This window comes from Trachymyrmex cornetzi, unplaced genomic scaffold, assembly GCF_001594075.2.
Source record: "Trachymyrmex cornetzi isolate Tcor2-1 unplaced genomic scaffold, Tcor1.1 scaffold230, whole genome shotgun sequence".
Lineage (NCBI taxonomy): Eukaryota > Metazoa > Arthropoda > Insecta > Hymenoptera > Formicidae > Trachymyrmex > Trachymyrmex cornetzi.
This window is the reverse complement of record NW_017296957.1, coordinates 596,470-620,103: the sequence shown is the minus strand read 5'-3', so window position 1 is coordinate 620,103 and position 23,634 is coordinate 596,470. Positions and strand designations below refer to the sequence as shown.

At 34.8% G+C, this 23,634-nt stretch overlaps 1 protein-coding gene across 3 annotated transcripts; it reads left to right on the top strand.

The window, feature by feature from the left end:
- Window positions 1-4,018: 4,018 nt before the first annotated feature.
- LOC108760936 (choline transporter-like protein 1) lies at window positions 4,019-21,494 on the top strand. 3 transcript variants are annotated; one of them, XM_018507231.1, is made up of 17 exons: window positions 4,019-4,422; window positions 13,513-13,697; window positions 15,145-15,255; window positions 15,326-15,477; window positions 15,814-15,891; window positions 16,057-16,147; window positions 17,226-17,289; window positions 17,660-17,768; window positions 18,115-18,223; window positions 18,306-18,425; window positions 18,508-18,633; window positions 19,114-19,220; window positions 19,848-20,104; window positions 20,264-20,430; window positions 20,506-20,598; window positions 20,677-20,769; window positions 20,859-21,494. In XM_018507231.1, the coding sequence occupies exons 2-17, from the start codon at window positions 13,611-13,613 to the stop codon at window positions 20,922-20,924; spliced, it is 1,830 nt and encodes a 609-aa protein (XP_018362733.1). In that variant the 5' UTR covers window positions 4,019-4,422; window positions 13,513-13,610; the 3' UTR covers window positions 20,925-21,494. The 3 variants fall into 3 exon arrangements, with proteins under 3 accessions (XP_018362733.1, XP_018362731.1, XP_018362732.1); XM_018507229.1 differs by having other exon boundaries at window positions 20,264-20,436; XM_018507230.1 differs by lacking the exon at window positions 4,019-4,422 and adding an exon at window positions 10,873-10,902 and having other exon boundaries at window positions 20,264-20,436.
- The last annotated feature ends 2,140 nt before the right edge of the window (window positions 21,495-23,634 follow it).

The following is a 23,634-nucleotide window of genomic DNA, read 5'->3' as shown; positions in this document are numbered from 1 at the left end:
GAGGAACAAAGCGACAGATTAGGAGAGACAAAAAGTTTTGTTACCGTATTTGTTATCTAGCGATTGTTTTTTTCGCAATGCAAACTGATAACATTCTATTTACGGAGCGAATATCCCTTATAATTGCAACGCGATTGCAGAACCGGCGATAAATGACGCGGTTCGATGACAGAAGGTAATGTCGTTATAGTTGGACATGGTAATCTCTGCTATACTCGCGATATCACGAATATGCGAATACGAGCGGCGGACTTGTCGCGAGTGAAATTGCGCTCCCTGCGCTCCGTGATGTTGCAATTACTGATATATCATTGCTAATACAAATTGCATTCCGGTATGAGAGCGTCTCGTAGCGCGGCGCGGCTATGAATTGTGCGGAATCGAAGCTCTTCCTCCACAAGTAGCTATTATTCAGCGCCCACGTCCACATTACGAGTTATCCGTAACGCATCGCTCGACATGTCGCGTGCTTGGCTCGTCCGCGTCATATAAAAAATTCACGGTGCAACGACCGCTATTTTTCAACTGGCCATCGCGTATTATTGTCTGACCACTAAGCGAAACGGAGGAGCGTCGGCTGTAAGGTAATCGACGCGAGAGAGAGTGCAAAACTGATCAAAATGGGTGGCACCCAGTTGGACACGAGCCACTCACAGCGCTTGAGACTACAAAGCTCCTAAGCACCGGTCGCTGTGATTGGTGGTGTCCAATCGAGCCGTGGTCAATCGGGATCACCCCGATCAAAATTATAGACGCGGCTTGATTGCGTATAAACACGAGTTTGTTTCTACACTGTTATCGATTTTTTTCAACATACCTTAAGATCAGCAAATTGCTGTCAATGTAAATTATAATTTTAAAACAATTCTTTTCTAAGATTTAATTCACGATTACTAGAGTAGTTTAATTGCGTTTGGTCCGGAAAAACAATTCGGCGCGCAGTTCGAAAGACTACAATATAGTACATATGCAAGTACATATATGGTATATATAGTATTATAATTCAAGATTGAATTATTTAAGCAATAAAGATCCACTTTCGATCGTTATAGGCATTTTAATTTCTAGTATTGATCGTGTTCTTTTCTAAGATGTTAGAAAACTGTTTTACTGTTATGAAGATTGCGGCCAATTTCGGCGATCCTGAAGAGATAAATCGGTTTTTCAATGACTTTTCAAAGATCCACAGGACAGTCAGGGCGGTCTAATTACGCTGCTCGTCCAAAGAGCGTTTCTGAAATATTCACAAGGCGCTTGGACATTTTTTTTGCACAGACAATTCCGCATGTTCGTGCTCAAAGGCTTTAGCTGACGCGCTCAGAGCGATATAGGCACACTTGTTTCTTACAGCGAGTTCGAGTACCGGACGACTGAATCCCGTTATGTTTTATTAGTGTGCAAAGAGCTGCTCGCTGGAGCGCTTTGCTGAAATGCACTCGACGGTCTCGTTTAACTGATATTAGACGAAAGGGAAAACGCGAGGATTCGGGTTGGCTCAATTTCAGGCCGCAGCAGCGTTAAATACAACCGTGGGTATTCATGTATGCACGTATTACAATACAATGTCTCGCAGCGGACGCATTTTATAAACAGAGAAAAATGATAATGTGGAATGTTCCCTATGCTTTTTATTACTCGCCTCTTGTTATTTCAATTATGTATGTTTACGTGTTCCACATGCAGACCACGTATAAATAGAACGCATACAAATCTAAATGCCGGTTGACACATTCGACAAGTTTAATGCGTGATATTACAACGTACCGTCCATGCCAGCGCGCTATAAAATTTTAATGACAAGTTTCCGAGGCTAGTTCTCGGAAATTGATTTTTCCTCAGCGGAAAATTAAATGGCGCACCAAACGCTCGTCGCAATTTTTTAACATTAATGTTCAACATTAAATATTTCGGCCGTTAAATTTCTCAAGTAGAATTTCCATTCGATTAAAGCTCGTTTAAGATTAACCAAAGATGAACCTCTGTTGTCTATTTACATTCTTAAAACCCTTGATTTTCTCGGCGGTAAATAGCTTTGTAATTACAACTTTTTTTGTAATTTTTACTCAGAAGGAGTCGACTCAAGTTTCCCCCGAAGAGAACCTGTCCTGCGTATAAAAGAAACGACGAGTTCCGTTACACGAGATCTTATCAAATCACTTTAAAATTGTAGAGTGTAATTTAGCGAAGATGGGGCTTGTATCGCGCGAAAGTGGCGTATATCTTGTCAAGATTTGTCAAAAGGAGAGGAGAAGAAGAAGAAGGTAAGAAGGAGAGAGAGAATGATTCTTGTGGAAATCATTGGCTGCGTTCAGCAAAAAAAAATAGCTGCAACTGTTATAATTTTTATAAATATTGATTGATCTTGCCTTTAATTCCTTACTAGATCCAAATGTATAAGACTACAATGGAAGAAATATTAAGAGCAGCAATAAATATGAAATATTAGAGAAACAAAAAATTAATAAATAAAGAGCAAACGTAACACATAATGGATATAAATAAAATCTTACATTTTATATTCATTATGTAAACGTAACACATAATGGATATAAATAAAATATAAGATTTTAAATCTTATATTTTATTTATATCCATTATGTGTTACGTTTTGTAGATAAAATGTAAATATAGGGTAAACTAGGGTATTATGGCCATACGGAAAAGATGGCCATAGGTCATAATTTCTCCAATAATTGATAAATAGTGCATTTTTATAGTCATTCTTAAAGATAATCAATATTTACAGTAGTTCATATGAGTACACTGTTCAAAATAACAATATTATAAATATTATCTAATATTTTTTCTTTCGACTATTTGCAAAGTTTTGCACGTGTCTGCTAAAAACTGTTATAATGTCTAATAAATTACAGTTAAGCTGCCATAATCAACATTAAATACAGAATAAAGGTACGTAAATTGCAATGTGACCTATAATTAATACTTTTATTTTCACTATTTATTTATAAAAATACTATGGCTATCTTTCTTAATATCATGGTCATCTTTTCCCTAAAAATCAGATAAGATGGTCAATGCATACTTTGTAATATTTTGATAAAATTAAAGTTCTGTTAAGTATTTTCTCTTTAATTTCGATAGTTTCGTTACTTTAAGCTTCAGTGAAAGTAACATCCCAAATATTGTTAAAAAGTAACAAGATTAAATGTGTTTTTTGCATTTTAAAAAACTATGGCAATCACACCCGAGGTGGCCGTTTATCCTATCTTATTTATATCCATTGTGCGTTTAACCTTAATTTTTTGTTTCTCTAATACTTAATATTTATTCCTGTTCTTAATATTTCTTCCATTGTGCGCAGGGCCTAAACCATTATTAAAGAATCTTCCAACAGTTGCAAAACTGCATGCCTTTTCCGTTGGACGCAGCCATTGTGCTTAATTGCATTACATAAAATTGCAGCGCAAACTATTAACTAACTACGCGCGTAGCGTAAGATGTTATATCGTTCGGGTGAGATTGATACGGTATCGCGTGGTGCCTGAAATTGCCCCCGACAAGTTAGTTAACGAAGTTATCGCCACGATTAGCGTACGTACTCGTTAGTGTTTAATGCAGGAGGACCTTGATGAAGCCGAGCTCTAGGCATCGCGGATAATTCGTAGACTCGATTGTTAGAGGAGATACTATGAGATTCAGAGATCCGAGAGAGATACGTAGAGGGAGGACAGACGGCTAAAGAGAGAAACAAGCCGTGAAGAGAAGTAGAGAAGGACAGAAAGGTCAGCAGTCGAGGGGAGGGAAGAGTGAGAAGAGTGAGTGCGTGCGTGACGGACAGACAACGCGAGCGACAAAAAGAGTGATTCATAAGAGAAGAGAGAGAAAGAGAGAGGCGGGAAGGAGGGAGAGGAGCACGCGGGAGAAGTGGGAGGAGAGGAATGTGAAAGAGGAGGACAGCGAATGGAGCATGGACTGCAAAGAAGTATCGTTAACCGGCATGCACACAAGAGAGCCCGTTCTCCAGGCCTCGCTGGTAATCATACGAGTCGCCGACTGTTAGTATTGTGCCCGAGCTCGAATACGAGCGGACTCGTCGCGAGTCGCGCGACGACGTAACAAAAACAGAGCGACGTTGTGACCTCCGCGTCGTACGATTGTCGTGTGTTGTTCTCCAAGATCCAAGATTGAACCACGTGCGTGCAGCGTGTCGTCGTCATCGTTGTTGCCTAGACAAAGTTTCTTTTTTCTAGCAGTCTGCTGAGGAACTCGGACATTCCAGAAAATTAACTCACAAGAGAGATACGTTTTGGGAGGAGAACGAAGTCTACGATAAACTTTACGATTCACATCGACGTGTGGCGACTGGAGTATCCGTAGATCACTGCAACTGCGTCTCAACTGTGACTATTGCGAATGCTCACCGGAACCTTGGAGCGGAGCGGGTTCGCTTCAAGTAGCACGGTAAAAATCCGATTTGAGCGAGCTTACCTTCTCGTTGGAATGCTAACGGTTTACCGGCCGCCGCCATACTAGCGGCTCTAATCTAATCGCAGGAATACGCAGGTTTTTCTTCCGTGACTCAGACGCACATGCTCAGACTTGTTATTTTACTTTCGAAAATCACTGTCGCACGATAAAACATAAAACGTCTGATATCGTCTGATAAATTTGTAAGAAAACCAAATGCTCGACCTCGATTCTAATGTTTATTGGAATTGTTGTCATTTTCACGGTTAGTCTGTACGGTTTTTTTCCCCTCTTGTTTCTTTTTTCTCCCGTCCCAAGTTACGCCCACAGGTGTGTCACGATCGTTACGCAGATCGTGACACGGCTCACGGCTTGACTTTGCAAATGCATGCGTTCCGATGTTTTGGTGCTCTCGGTTGCTTTTCGCACCGGCAATTGTCACTTTTAACCCTGAGTGGTCCAATGTTTTTTTCACCGGTTTCCTAATCCAATCGGGTCACTGACCGGTACCTGATTGTATTTTTCAAAGGGTTTTTGAGCTCTACGAAATTTGAAAAAATTCTGGAAAAACTCTGAAAAACACCCTTTCGACATTTAGATCTACATTCCGAAACGTCCTCTCCGAGGAAAATTTTACTCGAAATGTACGTAACCGTATACTATACTGCATCGAGTAAAATTTTCCTCGGAGAGAATGTTTTGGAAGGTAGAATGTTTCTCACTGTTTTGTTCGTGTTTGAATTTGAGGCAGAATAATTCAAATTAAAAATTCGCTTGGGTCTTTAAAGTCCCGCTTGGACCACGGAGGTTTAAGAATCCACAAACGAACAACATTTATTTTCTCAATTACTCACCGTTAGTATGTGTGCTTGATAAACGGATGTTAATTTCTAAATATTTATTGTTATCTAGTTTACGTCGGTGAGACAACGCGGTCCCAAAAAAGCTTCTTCAGCCATTTCGTCATTACGCGAAAATATGACCTACTTTGTCAATATTTTCCTGTTGACGAAATTGAAATCTTTTTACGTCATTTCTAGTATTGACAATTCTTCAGTATTCGTTACTGATTTAATAATTTATCGCCCCCAACTTAGCGATGAATATTGATCATCCTAAAGCTTTCTTTCCTTTCACTTTGACAAAATGCTTCTTTCTATCTTTGAACGAATATCGCTGGAGAGACTTTTTGCATTGTATTTTCGCAACCGCAGGTGCGGGTTGCAGTGCGCAAGTGCATGCGTACGCGTAGGTCCTTGGATGCATGTGAGTGATGTAAGATGAATGAGGTGATATGCTCGTAATGACAAATGTACCGCGGTGTATTCAATTACAAACGATCGAAAGAGAGAGAGGGGTACGAGAATAATACGTCTTAATAATAGCATTTTCCGTGTCATTTTAATATCGCAAGAGCTATTTTCGCGCGAATGTATGTTTTGCTATTCCAAACAAGCCATTAATAATAATTCAAAATCGAAATAAAACGAAATGTAATTTTCAAAATTGATACACAATCATACTTGATACACAGTTATATTAAATTTAACAATATGCGCTTTATTATATTTTTAATCCGGGAATCGTCATCTGAGGTATTTTTACACCTCAGCTAAGCTTAGTAGCGAAAAATATAAATTGTAAAGAATTGTTTTTTTATGCATATTTTTGTGATATATTTTTTCTTTTTTAGTAACTATATTCTTTACAAATCTTTAAATATATGCAATTTTATTGAAAATCCGCGATAAAAAAACGTTATACTGTTGAAAATCTTTACAAATCTTTATTTTTCAGAAATACTGTCATAGCTACTTAACGCGCTTATTCCATTTAACATTTGTTTGGTTTTTACTTTCAGAAAATTGTGATTAAATCATAATATTCATATTCATAATATTCTCAAATACTAATAAATTGGAAAAAAAAGCAATATAAAATGTTAATAGTGATTTTAATTAGCAGAAGTATAAAAACTTCCCAGTTTCATAAAATGATCGTAAAGTGATCGTTTACGTAAAAAAATTAGGTAACTACTTTTGGTTTAAACATACTTCGTACAAGCAGCACTAGATCTTTCGAAGTTTGCCTTTGCTCGCTAGAGCTAATAATTGCATGCAAATCGTTTGACTTACATCGATCAAGTGTGTATCCATAATAATTCTGATTACGTTGCACTTGCAAACATTCTCCTAATTAACTTACAATTAGCGAGTGTATGATCTGCTCGTCCTACATTATAAACGAAGTCTACTGTATTCAATGAACGCAGACAAAAGATAAAGGAATTCCCCGCGAAGGTCAGTGAATCAGAAGTGAGAAAACAAAGAACTTTAGACGGAAAAGGAGCGGTCTCGCTTCGATGTGCTTAGTTTAATCTTCATATTTCTTCGTTATTCACGCAAAAATTTTGGTCCTCTATTTTATAATATTGTTCGACACAAAGTTAAGCAATTCACAAACAATTGATTATTAATTTAATATGAAATACTAATTTAGTAGATGACATAAAACGTTGTTACATGAAATGTAATATAATCCCGTCGCAATCTCATAAGATTTTTATGTCTTTAGAGAGTTGCATATTTTGTGAGTACAAAATTGTACTTCTTTTTATATTTTTGAAGAAAAGAGGATATGATAGAGAGAGATATATATGTGTTGAATCGAGCAAATGCAAACACGTTGCAGGTCTATCTTCAGACAGCTGTGTTGATAGCGCATCGATCCCAACCCAAAGGTTATGTGAGTTCGAACGACGAGGATAAGCACATGTTATACGCGAGTTGTATTCGTTTTCAAAAATCTGGAAATACGTGTAGCTTTGAGAACGCATAGAAATTGCACTAATATCTGTTTCCGCGAAGAGAAGCCTAAGCAGGAAAATCGGAGCGAGTTTCATGAATAATTGAAGAATGGAGAATATAGGATTAGCATAATGCGTGAATGACGCCGAGGAAAATCCTCATCAAGGTACTACCTACATCCGTTTACGTTGCTTTAATCCTTATATACTACTATTACTTCTGTTATCTGTCGAGGTTAAGCTTGATACAGAGTAAGACAGAGATTATCGTTGAATATACATTTTTAATAAAACACATTTCCTGGAAAATATTAAGAAAAGCTATGAGAATATTTTTAAATAGTTTAGTTTAAAAAATAACTATATATATAAATTTAAATAAGTAATTATTTAATAAAAGTAAATTGCATAATTATTATATAATTCGTGACGAAAATTTTTATCTCTTTATTATCGTCGATAAATGTAGCTAAATAGATTACTGATTATATTATATATCTTTATTCTTCATTATCGAGCTTATTAATTACGTTCTAAATACGTTTATAAAATGAATATTATTCAGATAAATTATATCTTTATGCATAAAGATTGATCGGCCTCATTCGCTATTTGATTATTTGCTCCATTTCGAAGCGTTATACACGGCAGAGCGATTTAACTTTTAAGCCTAATATATCGTTAGTGAGCAAACGAGTTTCTTGCGCAATTCCGGAAGCGATAATTTTGCACCTACACGAGAATTCCGGGCATAGTCATGCGTTATTATTTCATTGAGATAGTTCATGAAAGTTGCAATGAGAAAAATTAGTACGGAAACCAGTATTGACTTTTAAAATCAACGAACGTGTTGAATGTCCGGTGAGTACGTAAATCAAGAAAGAAAAACAAAGAGACTTATGAAGCGTTAGCAGCTTGACAGCAATTAATATAAACACCATCTGTTAACGTACATCCATCTTCTAACGATTTCTACGTAAGATAAGGACGACATTAATCGTTAGTTGCGTAACGAGATTAGCAGTGATTTTGCGTACAACTTAAAAATTATAATAAATTTTATTTTGTGGATCCAATGATATTATTTATTGCAGTTCCTAAGAATAAGTCTTTAACCTGCACAATACATATTTAAATAGATACTCATAAATCAGGAATGATATATAATTGGATATAGGCAAATTAGTATCTAGAGTAGAGAAAAACTTGCAAAAAATCTCATTTTTTTTTTATGATAAGCTACAGCAGCAATATTACGGATTCGATAAATTATTGAGATCTCTTCACATAGTTTTAACCCTTGAACACTACTATGGGTTACGATAACCCAGTCCGTTTGAAAAAACGCGTGGCGTTTATGAACGATCAGAAGTGTGGAGTGGGAACAAGGGGAGGAAAAAACTTTCACATCCCTGCTACAAATCCCCCGCCTGGCAATCTCAGCGTGCACGAACCAGTCGAGATAGAACGCCATGAACTTACTGTGTGGGTTACGCTAACCCTGTGGTTATTACGTTTTTTATTTTGAAATCAAATTGTAAGTAAATATACGAACAAGATCAAATTCAAATGCGAATTCAAATCGAAAAATTCATGAAACACACAGACATTCCAGAAAATCAAGATCCGCGCGATAAATATTAGCTGTAAACAAAATAGAAAAACAAAGAAGATGTTCATTCTGTCCAGGGGCTTTCGATAGGAAAACTTATTACATTGCCTGCAGTGCCAATGTGTAGGGAACATGTCGCAAAAATTTGTTTCGCCTGTTCCGCGCAAATGAATGAATAATTTTATTTGTATATTTAGATGTCATATAATAAAGACTTTTGCACTAACTTTATCGTATTACTTGAAAATCACCCAAACTCAACCTCGTCGAATAAATATATTTTTTAGGATAATTCGTAATAATGTATTTTTTTTCTTAAAATACAACTTAATATGTTTCGATTTCTGTAAATTAAAACCTTGTATCATTTTTTTGGAAAATAACTAATTTATTTAAAAAACCGATTTTTTTTTAATTTTGAAATTTCTTCCTTTTTTTCAAAATATCTTGGTTACCGTAACCCATGTGTGAAATCAGGTGGCGAAAATAGTGTGGTGTTCAAGGGTTAATAATATTAAACTTTGAAGACCTGCACAAATATAAAATTCTCGGAGAATAGAAACTAAAAATGTATATAGAATGCTCTGTCAAGTTAGACAAGGATGAGTGACGAAATCAGGTACAAAGGGATGTCAAGAAAATCGGGCCTTTTCGGTTCTATTCGGTAATTCTCGCAAAACGTCCTATCCAGATGTTCCTTCAGTTCATGGAATATTCTACAGAGTCTAGGTATTCTTTTATATCAGTTAAGCATTTCGAGTGCGTTGGTGCGTTCTTTCTCAATATTCGTCCATCGTCATCGTTGCTTAAATGATTCGAACAATTCTTCATTCTTTTAGCGAATTTGAGAGTACTGACTCTTTTATTTATTTATTGATCTTATATATACATTTAATTTTTTGCACGTGTTTGATTTGTAATATCTATGTTTTTAAACTAACGCGATAGCATAAACACGCAATGCCAAACATACATGAAACATTTTCAAGAATATTACAGAGATGCAACTCGTAGATATTGCCCAGTTAAATTATCTATCATTGTATTTCAATAACAACATTGTCAGATACTGTATCATTCGATTATCACCAGACTTTATTATGTTATATGATACAGTAAGTTTGTCGTTGAAGAGAAACTGAGCTCATGGAGAGGGGACAAAGTTGTGAGAACCAATAGAGATGCGTTTATTCTGTCTAGTAAGTCGATCGTAGTTGGTCGGGTGCAGTGGGTTTCTTTTTCACGGTTTCCTTTGTGAAGTATAGGTTAATTCGACTCAACAAGAAAAGGTGCGATGACGATTATTAGTTGAACTGAAGAATTAATTCATATAGCATAAATTAAATTTATCTAAAGATTCATTGCTTCTTATGAACTCAAAACTGTTGCTTAATAACCTAAAATGATTATTTAGGCCCAGTTTCACAACTGACAGTTAACTCTTAACCGAAGTTCAACTTATTCATTATCTTTTTTCAATTCTAGAATTGGGAAAAGATGAGAAATAAGTGGAACCTCGGTTAAGAGTTAACCGTGAGTTGTGAAACTGGGCCTTAATAAGTCGTATTAAATAAATAATTATTAACGTGATACAAGAAATAGATGTGATGTCAAATAATAATAGATAGAAAAAAGATAAGTGCTGTTATACTATGTTCACATGCGTGTGTGTGTGTAAGCGTGACTCACGATTCTTCTTAATTCCTCATAGTGTATAATTAGTATAAGTAAGCCTTAATTCGTCGTTTAGTTGTTTTTCCATCGTCTCGTACGATCTCTATTGCGAGCGTGTGAAAGACTTGTGACGATACTATGTTGTATGTTGAATGTAAGGTCTAAATCCCTCTTCCCCCCCTTCTGTCTCTCTTTTTCTTTCGCATGTATCTTTCGTCCCACGCTGCTCGTGCTGGTAGACGAGATTATGTATCCAACTCACCGGCTGGTGAGAAGCGTCGGTTGATCCGCAAGAAAAATCCGCAACTTCGTACCTCGGAATTTTTCCACGGAATGCGTAGAACCCTCTCGAACGTCTTTTCACCAAAGTTTCATTGAAAAGGTATACCGCCGCTTGATGCCCGTAAGTTTTCGAGAAATACGTCTTTCATAACTTTACGGGAACTCGGTTGAAATCTACGGGCGATGCCTTTGGATACGCGAAAATAGATCCCAGGTTGGCAAGCCACCAGCGCGAAAATAATTTGCGATACCGGAATCCGGCTAACGGCGAAATTACCTTTATTGATGTTCTCTGATTATTATGCGAGAGTATAATTTCATTGAGGCATGTAAGATAGCAGCGTACTGTTGGCAAACCGTATATGTAATACGTGCGACAAGCCGAGTCGTCTAATATTAGCTGAAATCTCAGCTAAACCTAAGTCAAATAGAAGAACGTCCGAAACTGCAAATCCGAAATGTCCCATACTGGATTACGTCGATTTGCTCTGTAAACATTTACAGCTTTTTGCACTTGCGGGCCGCGCGCAAGAAGTTATGCGGTAGCCGGTGAACCATCTGTTTTCATGGCAAAAGTTATTCCAGAATAGCTAGGCTAGGAATTATTGTACTAAACACACATGCACAGTTATGTAGAAAAATGTTTATCTCATGTACAATGAGAGCTTGATAGTAAGAAACATTATAAAAAAATAAAAAATGATTATACACTTTACGCGCACAGAAATCGCTTTTATTGTTGCGATAGGAGTAATCAACCATCGTGTAATTGCATTGTGAAATATAGACGCTTTTCATTTGACGATACATAAGATAGTCGATATGAATATCATTCTGTCTTTGTTACTCGTAGATGTCAAGAATGACGTTTGTGTCATTAACTGGAAAACACCCATCCATATTGTTTGGGTCGATTGTTATCATGTTTAGTCCCCTCTTTGAATGTACGAAACGTAGTTACGGACCGTGTGTTCACAGGGCGATGCGCCTACTTTCGATATCGATCGGGTCAGGGAAGCGTTAATCCGTCGTACATCTATGTTCTAGGAGTATTCCCTACGACACGGTATATAGGCACAGGAAGATAATTTGATTATCGCGGAATTAAAGTTTAATTTTGATTGGGGCCGTGTCGATTTTTGATTGATGGCATCTTGTCGATGATCGTTAATTCAACGAGGTAAAATACTGCGGATAAAACTTTCACGTAATCGCTATATAAAGTAGTAGGAGTAAAAGTAGTACAAAAAAACCGATACCAAAGAATTAATTAATGCGTCTTTCGCAGAAATAATGATAAATAAATTTATATGTTATATTAAATTTATACAATATGTTAATATTATATATATATATTATATATTATTTGAGATATTTCAAGTAAAATAATTATTTCACTTGAAATATTATAGCGTGAGCGTTACATTTACTGAAAGCGATCGATTTCAATTAAAAAAATCTTAAACAAGGTAGATTAACGGTTGCAACTAAGGCAGGGAGTAATGATGTAATTGTAATGTCTTCGAGAGGCAATAGCCGTATCCATGTCATTCAACACTATGTCGCGTAACTAAAGCTCCCTTTCGCCTCCGTATTGCCGTGGTAAAAACTTCTCCCGTGTTTCTTTCGTGACTGAAACATGGAAGTAACATTAACCTACTGCACTCAATATATATTCGTGTGACTTTTACGTGTGTATATCTTTATAGTGATTGTGATAGATTATCTGTTAGTATTAGTGAAGTTAGCCGTTTTGCGCTAAATAAATCTTATACGCCACCTCTTACAGAATATCTATCTCATAATAGATAGTTAATAAATTTTTGGTCCATAAAGATGCCAACTATAAATATTACTATTTAATGTCAATTATTTGGCTTGAGATAAAGAAATATGAGACTTGTTACGTGTCATTCAAGTACCATGATATATGTATATAAAATTCTGTTTATACGTATTTCTGTTTATCATTTTAGTTTACTATTTCGCAATTTGACAAAAAGTAATCGTTAAAATATTTATCTCTCATGAATTCATCAGAAAATTTGACATATTTCAATCAACCTTCTCCAAGTTCTATTTCTGAACAATTATGTTTCACTTGTGTTACCATGGATGATGCGTGATTCTAATTGGCGTTGCGACAACAATATCCAAGCATGCAACTCTCTTCCCAAGTGTATTAATCGATCGATATCGACGTGACCCAGGTTTCGTTCAAGGAACGCGTCCCGGAAAACAGCGATCGCCATCGCGTTGCATTCACATCAAAATTGTTTTAATACATTTTACGCACACGTCAAACTTCCCTGCACGTTCAAAATTGAGTCGTCAACTATCAAGAAAAAATTAAATTTGGAAATTTATGTCACTTTCAATATTCTCGGCTGAATCTTGACGATAATTCAGTATAGCGATTTGTGTATTGGTATGTTCGCTTCAACAGGTTTCCAGTTCAGAAACATTACGTAACGTTATATATTTTTAATCTATAGCTTGAAGTATTTTAATATATTCCAGAATTTTAATATATACCGCGATAAAATCACTAATATCATGCATAAAAAGCGCACGATTATCTTGCTCGTTGTCATGTATCTCACATGTATTGGAGTATAATTATGCAATGTTGATTATTTTTGCAGTTTCGATAAATCTAGTGACAGGACCGAATTGATAATAATCGTATCTTCAATTTATGTTCTTAAAGCTGGCGCGTGTTCGGAAACGGTAGGCTTGTCAAAGGGCGATCAGAAGGAGGACGAGCACGATCGTTTGGAGGAGTCAGTCGCTCCAGTTAGTTTAGAGATGGGTTGCTGCGGTTGTGCGGACGAGCCTTCGTCCAAAGTGGAGCCTTCACCTAAAGTGAGGTCTTCGCCCAAACTGGAGCCTACGGTAAACGTTTTCCCTATATGCTAGTTAAAAAAGAATCCGCATATTTATGAATGTAGCGTGCCTAAAAATAATAACATTCATAAAGTGTTTATGTTTCTCAAACACGCAACTCAAACTAATTCTTACATGGAAAGAAGAACGTTTTGCTGGAGTAAAAATCTGTGTCTAACTAAAAAATTAGGTAGATATAGATCTGAAAAAATTTTGTTGGATTATCTAATTATCAATAATTATCATAGGAAATCGTAGAAAATTTAAGTTTTACGAGCAATGTTGCAAAAACTTTTGACATTCTAGCAACCAGTTTGAGCGTCCTGCATAATTATTTTGATGATTCAACAAAATTATTTTCAGATTTGTTTAGTTAAATTTTTAGATGTTTCAGCAAAAAACCGTTCTTTCAACGATTTTACTGAAATATCATTTGTTTTATTCATTAAATTAATCAACCTAATTTTTTCTGTAATAAACGTAATTGGTTTGCAGCTATATCTTCATAGAAAGAACGGTTTTGCTGGAATATTTATAAATTCAACTAAATATATATAAATTTGAAAATAATTCTATTGGTCCATTAAAATAATTATATAGGAAGTTCAAGCTGATGAGTATGTTGCAAAAACTGTTGACATTCTAACAATCAACTTGAGTAATATTCTTGAGGCTTCCACGGGTGCTTTCTATATAAAGATTATGCGTTACGCGTTTCGGTTTTCTCCGTGTCCAAATCCATTCTTGGAATGCCAACGTTTCGTTGGAACGGCCCGGAGGAACAGCTCACAATCAGTATCAGGCTGCCTTTAGTCCTGATGAAGTGGACTGCAAAGTTCACGAAACGTTGGCATTCCAAGAATGGATCTGAACACGGAGAAAACCCGCGAAACGCATAATCTTTAAATCAACTTGAGTATCTTACTGTAGGAATATCCACTACGGAGGCCTGACTCGAAGCTTTGTGGTCGGCCGCAGCGTTTCGTCCTGGTCCCACACTATTAACTTGAGTATCTTACTGTAGGAATATCCACTACGGAGGCCTGACTCGAAGCTTTGTGGTCGGCATTTCGTCCTGGTCCCACACTACTAAACTTATCAGTAAGGCGATGTAGTGTGAGACTTGCCTTAGACGCCTGGAATGAATCCAGAATGATATTCTATTTAAAGGGAATTCGCGGTGCTCACGCGAACCGAGTGAGTCCCGTGGACCTCTAGTGGCGAGTCGCCACACTTACATTATTTTGATGGTCTAACAAAATTTTTAGACCTGTAACTAGTTAAATTTTTAGATAACTTCAGCAAAATTGTTTTTTCCGTATTGACTAGTATGCTTTTATTTCTTCAAAGTGTTTGATTAAAAATTTTTCATTTGTAAGCAGAATAAAGTTTTTTCAAAATCGGCTATTTATTTATTTGAACAGCTTTGACATTGTATATAATTCTTCCTTTCTAGACACCTGATAGTCAAGACTCGCCAAATTATTCAGAACAGGTATTCGTGAAGGACCGATCATGCACCGATATTTTTGCTATAATCATCCTACTCGTGTTGGCGGGTGGTTTTGTAAGTAATATTATTTTTTTATCCGCGTCATAACGCCAATATGTTCTCTAAATGTAATTCGCGCGTGCAGATCTTCATGATGACGAATGCGGTGAAGAAGGGTGACATTTTTCGCATGATAAATGGATACGATAATTGCGGAAATGTTTGTGGTCGTGTAACCTCGCACGAGAATAATCCGAAATTCGACTGTAAGGAATCGGCTGATAAAACCCACGAACCGTAAGTGCACTTGTATTAAATCAAATTTCCTTGCGATTCGGTCGTACAGTTCATGTAACAGAGACGAGATTATGTAAAAATTTTATAATTTTCCTGAAATAAATTAAAGAAATTATTATTAAATTAAATAGTTAAAGACTTTATTGTAGCAGGACCTATTCGAAAAAATTAATGCAGCCTAGGATCAATAAAAAGGCTAAAACATAATAAAATAAAATAATATTCAACTCTTGATTTGATATTGATTGTTTGTGCCACTTTATATACTAAAAGATCTTGAGAATTGATCATATTGATCATTGTTTTCATTGATAATTTATATTCTGTGTCCATTAGGTATCTTGAGATTGATTTGGAAGTGACTGGAGTGAAAACACGTACATGCGTGCCGAGCTGTGTACAGGACAAGACCAAGTTAGTAAAATTGAGTCTCGTTAAATGTTTTGCGTTTCTGTTTATGATTTTCGCGTTAATCTAAATGTCGCAATCGCAGAAAGTTTCATGCAGTAAATATAAACTTGATTTTTTTTTCTTCCGATTGTTTTTTCTAACATCAATTTCTGTTTCTCTGTCTCGTAGAATATTATTCCTGAATCGCTGTATGAATAAGAAAGCGACAGAAACTATCAGCTCCATAATAAGGACCCTTCGGTTAGAAAGTCTTTATAATGTAAGTGATCTTGTTTATGAGCATATTTTCTGAGATTATCCCTTGTGTAAAAATTGCTAGCCCGTTGTTTTGTTAGAATCTGATCTTGAATTTAAAAAAAAACATGCATTATTAGATTATTTTCTATTGGTGTTTTTCATTTTATACATGTTTCCGTTTACATCAATAATAAATAAATCTAGCATATGTTATTTTACAACTGAGTAACGAAAATCTCAACGATCTGGGCTGGGAATCTTAGTACTTAAATAATATTTTCAGTATGAATTTATATACATATCCAGTTCTGTAAATTGAACGCCGAAATTATTTTCTTCAAACGCAATCATAAGCCAAACACCTAAAATGTTTATTAGCATCAATATTATTAAATTTCTTTTCAATTTAATTTATGATATTACTGTATTACTATATTTCAGTTCGGCTTATAATTGCATTTCAAGAGTGAAAATGATTTCAGTGCGCAATTTACAGAACTGCTGGATGTGTATATACATTCATATTTAGTGCTTAAATAATATTTAAGCACTAAGATCCAGCTTAGACCGTTGAGGCTTTCATTACTCAGTTATATATTCACATTTGCGGTCTTAAGACACTTTGTTTAAATAGATTTTATTCCAATTTCCAGGAATTTCATGTCATCTTGTTCTTATAGCGGAAAAAATATAATTTTTTCCTACATTCGAAATAGTAAGAGAATGCATATCTATTCTAAAAAGAAAAATTATGTGTCGTACACTAAATTGGGCAATCATTTATTTTAAAAATAGCTTAGAATTAGTCTGTGTGTGTGTGTTATAATTTGACCAATTTATAATGACTTAATAACATATTACATTTTAAATTAAGCTTCAAATTATATTATGTCGAATTTCTTAGAATTTATTTTTATATGTATAGCGTTTCGTCATGATGTATTCATTAAAATTTGAGATAAATAGATCAATTTATTTTAACAATTACCAATTCATTTTAAAATATTCAAACACAATTTGCAAGTAATATATGTCGTGTGCAGTATCTTCTCAATTGGTTTAAATAAGTAATTAATCGATAAAACACATTATTATTTCAGGACGCAGTTACTGATCTGGGAATCGCATGGCGTGAATTGATTTACCTTTTGCTTATAGCTTTAGGTAGGTGTTCAGAACTAAATATCTACCATATGTTATTTTAATATTATACCATTTAAAACTTTCAATTTCTTGCTGTATGTATAAATATAATTTCTCCTCATTATTTATTTGTTTATCTATATATATATAATCTCAAGCATTTATTAAATTCGATGATATTCCAAACAGTTTGCAGAATGTAATTGGAATTTTAAAAAATAGTATTTTTTTTATGTTAACAGAATAATGTTTTTATTTCATTGACAATTGATTCTTGCATATTAAATTTTAGTTTAAAATTCTTGTATCATTTCTCTCTCTCTCTCTCTCTCTCTCTCCACAACACAAAACAGGAGCTTTACGTGATTGATTGCGACTGACGATTTTTCAGCACTTTCTCTTGGTATCCTGGTAGCCTTCCGTTATATGGTACAATATGTCATTTATGTCGTATTGATCGGCGCAGTTTTGGCTTGCATCGGTGGCACAACATATCTCTGGTAAAGAGAATTCTCTCAATTTTTAATAATTAAAATAATGTAGCAAAAGTCACATCTTAAATTGTTCAATCTAAAAATTCCATGAATAGAATATCTGTATAGAAAGAATAATTTTGTTGAAGTATTTAAAATTTTAGATATAAATTTAAAAATAATCCCCCCCCCCCCCCCCCCCATCAAAACAACTATGTAAAATTCTCAAGCATGAATGTCTTGCACGATTGTTTTCAACAAAATTATTTTTAGATTGATATCTAGCTACATTTTTAAATAATTTGGTGAAACCGTTCTTGCCGTATATTTATTATTTAAATTTAGTAAAATAAGTTTAATCTTTTATGCAAAGGCTAGCGTGGTACCGTGAAAAAAAGAGCGTGGAAAGAGGCGAAGTCGATCCGGAGGATTCCAGCGTGGAACCCTACTTTATCTACGCTATTATTATGTCTGTTGTTTCTGTAAGAAAAATCATTATATCCAACGCTATGTTCACACAAATTTTGCGGATATATACATATTAACATATAATATATTCCGCAGGTGATTGTTCTTTTAGTGATTCTAGTGATGAGAAAAAGAATCGAGCTGGTCATGCAGCTTTTCCGAGAGGCGGGTAAAGCTGTGTATTCAATGCCGGCGCTGCTATTTCAGCCGATTTACGTGAGCATATCTCGTTCTAGTTATACAAGTCCAGTTCATTTCATATTGAATGATCTCGCGAATGTAGACACTTTATTTTCAGACCTATCTGCTGATCGGGTCTACGGTAATAGCATGGGTCTACTGTATGCTATGGATAGAGAGCGCCGGTGACATTTACTTGAATAGGAAAGATCACATTCATTTCAAGAAAGATGCGTTGCTTATTGTACGTGAGCATATTTTTTTATCAACTGTGATAAATATTATATTTCATAGAATAAATACATATTCATATTTTCAGTTATCAAGTGGGTTCTGTTATCTAATAATGTTTTTGTGAATTTTATACATTTTGCCTTATAGAGATATATTAAATTAATAAAATAAAAAATTTTAAAAAGTTTTATAAATTTTTTTGTATTGTATTTGAAAATTATACAAACTGTTTGACGGTGATTTAAAGTTAGATCAAAAATTATTTTCATAAGAAGTTGACATATTTATAAAAAATAATTAAGATAAAATAAGAAAATTTTTATTTAAACTACAAAATTGTAATGTTGAATAAATCAATATAATCATAAATCAAGTACTGAAAATGTTAATATTATTTTTTATTCTGTATTATATACGTATTAATTGTTATTTAATTAATTTATTAAACTATATTTTATGCTTATCTTTATAATAAATGAAATTAATTTAGGCAACAAGATGGTACAATCTATTTTTATTCTTCGTGGCGTGCGAATTCTATTTGGGTTGCCAGCATATGGTTGTTGCTTGCGCTGTTGCTCGATGGTTCTTTACAAGGTGAGATCTTTATTAGATATACGAAGTTAAATAGAAAAAATAGCGCAGTGAAAAGTTAATTAGTATGAAAAGTTTAATCTGTATGTAATCAGTTGATCGAATTATAGCTATAAATAGAAAAATAAAATGAATGTTTTTTTACGTACTCGAAAATACTATTTGTCAACATACACAGAAAATTTTCACGAAGCATTATTAGATTTCTTGCTAATGATCTTCTGTTTATACAGGGTGTTTGACGTTAGAAAGAACACCGCTTATAAGGAGATAAAGCAGACTAAACTGACAATACGTGCTTATTCGAAAATTTAAAAAAATTAACCCTAATAGCACAGATCAATAGCACTGCAAGGGACATTCCAAAGAACATTCAAAGATATATCCTAAGAACGTTCGCCAGAACGTCCCTCGAATAAAGTATGCTATTGGGAAAGTCTTATTAATTATTGCGAAAATTGTCAAATAATACAGGATTTTTCGATTAATTCTCAATTTAGTCCGCTTTATCTATTCATAAGCGGTGTTCCACATAATGTCACGCACCTTGTATACTTATATGATGTTTCAAAGTATGTTATGCTTTTTCATAGTATTGCATGAATAGAGGAATGCATTGTATTTTAACAGGGATAAAAGACGTCTCTCTTTACCAGTGGCAAAAGGCTTCGGATATCTTATAAGATATCACTTGGGTACCGTGGCTTTCGGAGCTTTAATAATAGGTATTGTTAGAGTTATCAGAGCCATGATAGCTTTTGTCCAAAAGTATCTGAAACGGTATGACAACCCATGCGTGAAAGGAATTCTATGGTGCTGTCAATGCTGTCTTTGGTGTTTCGAGTGCGCTTTAAAATTTCTCACTAGAAATGCTTACGTCGAAACGGGTAATTGCGACATTTTTATGATGATATGATATAAATATTGATTTGAATTTTTCATCAATCTCTGACATCTTTCTATTTTCTTGAATATGATATATAACAATTAAAAAATTAAAAATATTTTTTTATTGATTAATGTACTAAAAAACGATGTTTTTTCAGCCATATACGGATGCAACTTTTGCACCGCTGGAAGAAAGGCGTTCCAGGCCTTGTCAAGCAACATTTTACGAGTAGCGGCGATTAACAGCGTCGGCGACTTCGTCCTTTTTTTGGGTAAAGTCCTCGTTGTCACTCTTACGATCGTTTCGGGGATATACTTGATGCAGGTACAGGTAAATTAATTACTATACTTATTTTTATATTTCTAGGGCTTTACTAACTTTAATTTTATCTCTTTGCAGAAAAAGGAGGGGCTTAATCATCCTTGGATACCAATCACTCTCGCGGGAATATTCGCATTCCTAGTTTCACATTGTTTCATATCAATCTATGAGGTAAGTGATATAAAAAGCAAAAAAATGTCAATGTCAAATAAATAATATAATCTTCATAGAAATGTTAATTTTTTGCAGATGATTATTGACACAATATTTATATGCTTCTGCGAGGATTGTGAGAAAAATGACGGCATCAACCGACCTTATTTTATGAGCCGTGGTTTAATGGTTTGTATTAGCTATAATAAATGCATCAGCTTTATTATTTCTTAATCGTTATGAAGTCATTTATATATAGACAAAAATCTTGTCTTCAGGAATTTGTAGAGAACAGCAAAAAAGCTTTAAGACATCTGGAAGAACGAGGTGCTGTAGCTACATAACAAGCATTAGATTTTTTTAAAAATATATCATAGTGTTAAAAATTTGATGTTTGGCCAGTGCAACAAACAAGATAAACAATATATGTTGGAGTTTTTCATACAATGTTAATGGATGATATTGTAATTATTTAGTTCGTGAGTTAAGTTTGGACAGGTCTGTTGTAATATATGGATCTTTGAGAAATAATTGCAAGATGTACAGAAATAGCTGCCTTTCGTATACGCATAAGTTGTCTTCTTTTAGCATACAACACAGTTATTGAAGTTTCAAGTGTGGTGCACACAATCGGTTGTTTCGATCCATGGACTGACTACGTTATGAGGAATGTTACGAATCATTCTATTTTCGAAGTTCCTATTTCTAAAAATATTTTTATATAACAAGATAGTTTTTTTCTACACATAAACTTAGACGCGACGTTCGCACAATTGCGAATACGCCGATTTGGCAGCATGAACTTACGACATATACTCTTTGTACTATGATTAGCGAACAAGTTAATTTATAAGACCTATTCTGCATTCTAGAATCTACAACATAAGTTTACATATTGTTATATTGTTATATATGTACTCGTTCTTTATATTTGATGTAAATATTTCTTTCTTTTTTATAAAGAAGTGCCTGTAATTCATAATTTTTCATTTTGATACAAATGCCATGTAAGATATAAATATACAGCTTTGGACATAAGAATTATTTCAAAAGAGGAATATAAGATTAATATTCTATTGTATATTATCAACGCGAACAAAACTCAAATAAAAAAGTTTGACATAATTTAATTACTGACGTGTCACTTACTCCTTTCTATCTTTTTCATAAAAAATAGAATGTCGGGAAAGATAATACTGAAAAAAAAAGAGGATGTGGGTGAAATACGAAGATCTTATGGGACAAATGTTAACTTTTAATTTCAGTTTATTTTGTCTGGGCACACAGTGCATGAACGCTCATGCTTGGCGGTTTACAGATCTCATGTTATGCCGGTTTAGCAAAGTGATGTGTCGTTAACACTGAGCTGGCAGTAAATCGGGATGACGAGTCGGACACTACGAGGGATGACGGGAGGGACTTTGGTCTGTTCAGGCCGGATAGACGTTTAGAACGAGTGAAAAGAGTAGACCGTTTAGAAAATTCTCTCTCGTATTTACGGTGCAGCGCGTTCGAAACAGCGGAATTACTCGCTAAAATGGGGAGGATGAGCGACTAACACGAGCAGCGCAACAGCAAGAAGCCGGCAAGTTCGCAACAGAATCACATGCATTCAATGTGATACGTCAGTTTGCACTTAAGTTTCGCGACATACATATACATATCGCATCTCAGGAAATCCAGTTCAATGGATCAGCGTTCCGTATTATAGCACGAAAATATCTCATTCTCTCTCTTTCTCTTACTTATCGATAGCTCTCCCAGGAGAAGACAGTTTTCTCAGGATATAGGAAAATGCCAAAGATATGTACATGGAAGAGACATTTTGCTCTATTTGCAACTCCAGAATATACATTGTTCGAATTACGCGAAAGACGCCTTCAATTTATTATATAAATATTATAGGACCGAAACAAGCCGTACGTGACTTAGTGGCGCCTACGAGAAAAGTATTCTTTTTTAGCTTCACGCTACATAGACAATTTCTCTCGTTCGTCGATTACAGCAACAATCTTCGCCCAATTATTCGTAGCTGAGAAGACTCTTGTATCCTAAAGTCCTATCGTTCCCGAGATATTATTCTCATATACCGAAGTAACGTTAATGCCCATGTGTACTCCGAGTTTCGAAAGTAGCTTCCGAGTTGCTGAATACGCTACAATATAGGGTGAAAAAGATAAAATCGAATTGGATCCTTAAAATCAACGACTACACCGACACAAGGTACTTGGCTTTGTACGACTTTGTATTGCACTTTGTAGCTAGCGCAAACTTAGGTCTGTGAATCTTAATTATTATTTTTGGTCTCGTTTAGGTCATCGTCATCGTACGACGCGCAGGTAGCTGGTAATCGAGATATCGAAGTCATTGCAAAATTTTCAGTCTTTATCAAAAAAATTACCATCGACACAATTGCAAACACAGCTGCGAACTTAAAAACGAAAAACGGGGTAATAAAGGGATTTAACGAGCAGCGCGAAACGCGACAGTTGTCTTATATTAACATCATCCTACAATCATGTATTATTTTCGAACTTATATTTTCTTATATCTTATATCGCTTTCATCCTAATACATCGTATGTGATATACGAGGGTACGGAAAGTTCTGAGCCTGACACAGAAATGACGCCACAAATATCAAACTGTTATAATTTTAGACAAATTTGATCCTGCACAGAGCTACTGTTAAAATTTCAGACAGATGCGTTCATTAGTTTCTTTTGTTTCGATCGTGTAAAGCCATCAATTTTTTGTTCCATCACGACAATGCACCCGTTCACATTTCTTCAATTTTAATCATAAAATTGCATGAATTGCACTTCAAATTGATTCCGCAAGCATCGCATTCATCAGCCTCTAATGATTTTTTCTTTTTCCAGATATGAAGAAATGGCTTGCAGGAAAAAGATTTGGCTGAAAATACTAAAGTAAGCGATAAAACTAATGCTTACTTTGAAAATTAGAGAAATCATAGACGGTTTAAAAAAAATTAGAATTATCATTGAAATAAATATATTAAATTGAAAGGAGACTATGTTGAAAAATAAAAAAA

Coding starts and splice junctions, on each gene's coding strand:
- LOC108760936 (XM_018507229.1), top strand. CDS start 13,611: ATGGGTTGCTGCGGTTGTGCGGACGAGCCTTCGTCCAAAGTGGAGCCT. Junction 13,698..15,144: donor CGCCCAAACTGGAGCCTACG/GTAAACGTTTTC, acceptor CTTCCTTTCTAG/ACACCTGATAGTCAAGACTC. Junction 16,148..17,225: donor GGTTAGAAAGTCTTTATAAT/GTAAGTGATCTT, acceptor TTATTATTTCAG/GACGCAGTTACTGATCTGGG.